Raw genomic sequence first — 6,270 nt, forward strand, 5'->3', positions numbered from 1 at the left:
TTTCAGCATTTCTGAAAAATCCGTATAAAAGACTTAAGAAAAATTTTTTAAGTAGAATTATACAAAAATTCTAAAATTTATATTTATAAACATTATAAAAAATTATATGAAAAATTCTACAAAAAATTATCTTCAGAGGAAAGAAGTTTCATAAAAAAATAAACTCATGAAATAATTACCACAAGAAACAATATATGTATATAACTATTAAAAATCTTTCTGAAAATAACTACAATGTTCCACAGAGTGAAGAAATACGCCGATGTACTGCGGCACTATTCTACACAGTTATTTGTCGACCTACATAACGTTACTAGACACATTCACATGATAATGCAGCTGAATACATTTAAAAACATTATACATCAACGTCATAAATAAGTGTGCACTAGTTATAGTAAATACGTTATGTAATATATTATAAATATGTGGTTCGTCGAACAAATTGCGTATCAAAGGTTGAGAATAAAATTTTTAGATATTTTGCAATAAAAATATATACAAAATTTTGTATGCAAAATTTTGTACTGCAAAATAAAACTTGCATTTTTAGATAAAGATATGTACAAAATTTTGTGCTTCAAGACATGTAACATATCTAAAAATATAAGTTTTTTATTCTTAACTTTTGATGCAGATATAATAACAATATTATGATTTTGCACGACTTATATCTCGCTTTATGTACACTAAAAATTATTTTATTTTTCATAATTTTACTTCCTGTCATGCTTATATTGATAACATCACAAATTTAATAATTTCCTTCTTGCGCAATATTTTGTTCTTCCACTTATGTTATCATTTTTCAATGTCTTTGCAATTAAAATGCTTCATCTGATAAGGCACACAAACTAATTCGTTGTACAGATTTCATACAAGCAAATTAATAGGACAATTTATTGAATTGTACGATGTAATTGTGATCTAATGTAAGAATTTACCATAAATTGTTGTCGTGTCGAAGAGTTTCTTTTTCTTCTCGAAAAGTCTGCCCCAAAGGATGGTGAGAATAATTCTCATAAAATAATTTACGTCAAATAGAATGTAGAGGATGGCGATCATCGCCACGCAACAAGAACACAACATTGTCAGTTTTCTATCGGCGTATTTCTCGCTATCTCAACGACTGCACGAAAATAACCTCGACTCGATGCACGCTTTCTCACGGTCGACGGAAGACTGGCCACTGACACTGACTTGTCCGCGGTCTGTGAAAAACCGGTTTCACAAGCATTAAAGAAAGACGCTTTAACTCTGTTACGCTGATCAAAAAATTAGTCGAAATTAAAATTGCAAATTGAAAATTTGTAATAGATACACAGATTTTGTTATAATAGAATCTCACGCAATAAATTTCACGTTTATTGTGTTGGAAGAAAAATTATATTAATCACTTTGTATAGATAAATCACTTTGTATGGATAATTTGTATATTAATTTGTTTTTCCTTTGTTTATTTGAAATTTTTAATACATCTTTTAACGTACGTAAAGAGAGTTAATTCTGACAAACGAGAAAATCTTTTATATATTTTTCCTCTTACAAATTTTAATACCGCATTTTACTGATTAATCTCCGTAAATCTCAAATAAATCAAAATCGAATTGAGAAATTAAAAGTGAAATTTAACAATCCTTTATTTTTTATTAAAGTTCTGTTAATTTTTATCATAATTATATAAACATAAAGTACGACAGAAAAATAACAGCTAAATAAAAATAAAATGGACTACCATTAGTGTTAATAAATCAGTGAACTTAGTTAATCAGCGAATTATTTATGCTTACATATGCGCATATCCTGTCAATTACAAAACATGGTCTGCTGTCGCTATATAAGCAAAAAGCAAAATAAAATATTATGGCTTCTTCAGAAAAATGAAGTTATTACAAAATGACGTGTTCATATAGTTTAATAGATAGATATATTTCTTCCAATGTGTGAAGGCACCTAATATACTAGTTAAATACACAGGCATCCATTGTTACAATAAATATAAATATTTAGTATGTTGCATTTAATGTTAATATTTGTTATTTCCCTGCCGTATACACAATCAACGTGGTTATGTAGAAAAAAATTTTAATGCGTTAAACATGTAACAATATATTTAATTAGCTATAATTGCTAATAGCATGTTAAAAGAGAGTATTCTATATTTTTATATACATGGTATATATATGGTAACATTTATTTCAGTGATAAATTAATGCATATAAAAAAATCCAGAGACGCGTTATTTACCATTCCTGGAAAAATATACCTTGCTTCTAATTTTGAGGTATTCTTCTCTTATCATGTAATGTAAAAATATTAAATATGTATAGTTACACAATTTTCTTAATGTGCACTATATGCCATTTCAATTAATATTTCGGCACTTTAACATAATACATTAATTTTTTACTCAGAAAAAATAAATAATCCCAGCTATGAACGTTAAATATTCCATGAAAGAGTCGTAAAACACTCCTAAAATTCCAAAAAGAACATTCCAAGAGCATACCGAAATATTCCGAAATATTTACGGAATTTAAAAACAATATTTAAATATCAATTAAAAATTTCATTTATATATACAACCGATCGGATTGGTTCTATTCATGGATCCACAAATTAGAAGTTGCTTGATGAATAGGCTGTATTCCGAAACCCATAAAAAAAAAGTGCAACCTTTCTGTGACCTGCTGTACATATATCATTATTCCAGAAATTCCGGTCGTTCCAAATTTACCTTTTAAACAAAATTTTATTATGAAGAACGTGTTTCATGTGCTTTTACCTTGAAGACCAATTTTGGGAATTACTTTACAAGCGACATACTGCGTTCTTTATATTCTTTCCCAAAATAATTCGTATTTACGAGTAAATGCTCTCTGTTGCAGTCCTCTGTCGGCGAAGTATTCCTTATAGAGCTGCATTCATACAATATTCTAAACGTTTCATCAACATTTACATATTCCGTGACGACTCTTTTACTGTTCTGGAATATTCGGCACATTGGAAATATGAATCGAACTTTCTACGAATATTTAGCGTTAGTTGGGAAATATTATACAGACTTATTCGAAAATATCAGACATCATAACCAACCATTATTTAAAGTTAGAGCTTAATTGTTTTTAATTAATTTTAATTAATTTTTATGGCAGTTATAAATTATCCTTTGTTTTAGACATCCTTTAAAATTATATATTAATATAATATCAGTAATCAATAAATATAACAATGTTAGATAGAAGAAATCCAGATAAAAAAATGTAGGTGCCTAATATTTTTTTATCAAAGCTGTATAATGATAAAATACGAAAGTAACAAAAAATTATTACATTTTTCTTTAAAAAAATTTTTTTTAGAATTTACTTATAATCATTTTCTTTTTCTAAGAATTTAATTAATCTATGTTTCAATAGAAAAAGGAAGAAAAACAATCGCTTACTGTAATTATATTAATTATTCTTATCCTCAATTACAGAATACCAAGCTTATAGTATTATTAATTATTTATTTTGTCATAAGGCCGCGCTAAGTTTCCACTTCTCAAAGACAATTAAACACACAAGTAGCGAGAATGTTTAATTGATCTTGTTACGGAATTTCCTCGAGAACATCCATCATCGGGTAATTAAGAACAAAGATTGCATTCCGCATATTCCGCTTGTTACACAGTCGTGGTTGTATATATCGGTGCTAAAACGCCGCAGGATGTCGCGGCGTCCGTTTGTCAGCAACGCGTCGTTATCGTTATTGGTTCCTGTCTCAACATCGCTGATGATATTTCGTTACTTTCCATCCACCTGCTCACTTCGGGTGGCATCTCTAGTCGCACAGGAGATACCTAATGACACATTATACCATTTAACTTAGAGAGACAAGAAGAAATAATCTTTCAATGCGATTTATTATATTAATTATTCTTATTCTCAATTACGAAATATCAGGTTTCTAGAGTATTATTAATCATTTATTTTATTATAAAGGCATGCTAAATTTCCGATTTTTAAAGACAATTAAATACGCAAGTAGCTTATAACACACAGTAAGTTTGTTAAAAAATGATAACAAATTATTTTTGAATTATTTGCGTAATTTTTAAAAATTTAAATTTATCCAAAGTTTCTTGATATAGATGTTAATATATTGAAATAAATCTCTCTGCAGTTAATTATAGAATTCTTGCTTTGGAGGCATTCCATGGCAAATCAGGCACCTTCAAAACCTTTATTTATGTATAGAATATATCAACAAATTAAAAATGATGTTTCAAAGATTGACATAAAAATGAAGTTTGACATAAAATGTCTCTTTGTTATTAATATTATATAAATTATTGAATTAAATACCATCTATCATTGAATTAAATATCCATTCTATCAACCTATGAGTGACTTAATCTCAATAACTGAGGAATTTAATTATGTAATTCGTATTGATATGCTAAAGATAATTCCAAAATAAATCAAAATGTTTAATCTTCAATCAAGTTTTTGAAAAAAGACATTTTCGATTTTGTAATGTTATAAAAAAATAAGTTGTAACATCATAACTTATGCTCTTATAACCGCGCTATACTCTAGCTCTATATTCATTTTAACTTATTAAAAAGTATCAATAAAGTCTGTAGCACAGCTTTTTCATTAATAAAATATATGTCAAGACATCACTTTTAATGTCTTCTTTACCTTCTTTCAACTTTTATATTGCAAAATGAGTTTGAAGTTCCTTTTTCCTTTCCTCTCAAAATTATACACATGAGAAACCCAATTTTTATTCTGTCAAAATATAGACTATAAGAGCTGTTTTCAAAATTTTTGCGCGTGCGATCTACTTTAGGATTTTATGATGAAATGGTCACATATACGTATAATAAAATTCATTTGGTGAATTTATAAAAAGTATATAGGAAAAATTCGCCATATCTTCTTAATTTTCAAAAAACAAATCTTTTTAACTACAAAAAAATAACGTGTGTTACTTTTTGAATATAAGACATGAAGAACAGAGTCATCATAGAAGTACAAAGTAAGTCTTTTCAATATTACCAAAACCTTATTAACCAATGTAAGTCTTTATTTCATATCATTATCAACATATATGTTTTCTATTGTAATAAACAGCAATCGTTTAAAATTCTTGTAGCGTCCTCCAAACATATAATCGCAATTAATTCTTACCTGCATTACACCTGCTTCGACATTTCCATTCTGCTTCACCCTACGATTTAGTAGGGCGCCAATAACAGTATCGGCGCTACAATTAAGAAGTCTTTGCCTGCAAATCGCAATTGCCCTTATAAAACCATCGCTCGGCGTGATAAATCGATGCTCCATAAAAAAACTCCTCTCATCCCAATAAACGATCTAAGAAAAAAAAAATAAAATTACATTATTTAAGATTGCGTATTGATAGGTCTGTTCTTTTTAACTAACTTCTTACGTAATTTACTTTTTCTTTTTTTTTCTTTACTGTAGAAAGAAACAAGAGGAAGGTCAAATCATATAAAAAATTCAAATAAAAAGAACAGATAACACATCAAAAATGAAATAAAAGACGTCTTAAAGATACGCAAAAGTCTCAGGATATTAAAAAGAAAAATAGATATCTTTAAGACATTTTATGTCGCGATTTTGTTGTTTGGATACAAGCTAAAACAACTTTTTTCACACAAGGCTAATATAATTCATCGAATTCACCAATTTTTTAACTCCGCATTACAAAGTCTCCATTTCATAAGAAGATACTGTTTTTGTGCACTAGAGTATTAAACTATTAGTTAATTTCGTATTTTTTCACACGCAGCGATACATAATACGATTTCAGAGTACTTTCACAGTAGCAACAGGAGTATCATATACGAGGGTTTTAAGATCCCCTTAAATAAACATCCAAAGGATTCAAATCTTCAAAGAATTCAAAAATATGAAATACTCTGAGAATTTTTGAACGTCTTCGATCCATGCGACGTCGATGCAAAGCATGCATCGATGCGGAAGAAAATCATTTCCAGCAATTTCTATAATGAAAATCTAGATGTAAGTATAAAATAAAATATAGATATAAGTATAAAATAAAAAAATGTTCATAACTTAGAAAAGAAGCGTTTCCGAACCCATATTTATATGACTTGTTTTCATCCTTACAATGAGTGGAATACTCTTAAAGTTTGGCCAACTATTTCTGAAACACCCTGTGTGTATATATATATATATATATATATATATATATATATATATATATATATATATATGTATATGTATATATGTATAA

The 6,270-nt window shown here is 27.9% G+C and overlaps 2 protein-coding genes across 4 annotated transcripts in view; both read right to left on the reverse strand.

Annotated features, from left to right (window-relative positions):
• Nucleotides 1-1,203, reverse strand: part of LOC108751849 (protein THEM6) — a 2,263-nt gene extending 1,060 nt beyond the window's left edge. The window contains exon 1 of the mRNA XM_018492310.1: nucleotides 945-1,203. Within this exon, the coding sequence (XP_018347812.1) occupies nucleotides 945-1,089 (145 nt within the window). The 5' untranslated portion in view covers nucleotides 1,090-1,203. The remainder of the gene's footprint in view (nucleotides 1-944) is intronic.
• Nucleotides 1,204-3,454: 2,251 nt separating this feature from the next.
• Nucleotides 3,455-6,270, reverse strand: part of LOC108751807 (protein THEM6) — a 13,929-nt gene continuing 11,113 nt past the window's right edge. For all 3 annotated transcript variants that reach the window (XM_018492220.1, XM_018492221.1, XM_018492222.1), the window contains exons 4-5: nucleotides 5,178-5,363; nucleotides 3,455-3,841 (exon numbers count right to left, since the gene is read on the reverse strand). In XM_018492220.1, coding sequence (XP_018347722.1) covers nucleotides 3,728-3,841; nucleotides 5,178-5,363 — 300 coding nt within the window. In that variant the 3' untranslated portion in view covers nucleotides 3,455-3,727. The remainder of the gene's footprint in view (nucleotides 3,842-5,177; nucleotides 5,364-6,270) is intronic.

The sequence above is a fragment of the Trachymyrmex septentrionalis genome, unplaced genomic scaffold (genome assembly GCF_001594115.1).
Source record: "Trachymyrmex septentrionalis isolate Tsep2-gDNA-1 unplaced genomic scaffold, Tsep1.0 scaffold52, whole genome shotgun sequence".
NCBI classification, from domain to species: Eukaryota; Metazoa; Arthropoda; class Insecta; order Hymenoptera; family Formicidae; genus Trachymyrmex; species Trachymyrmex septentrionalis.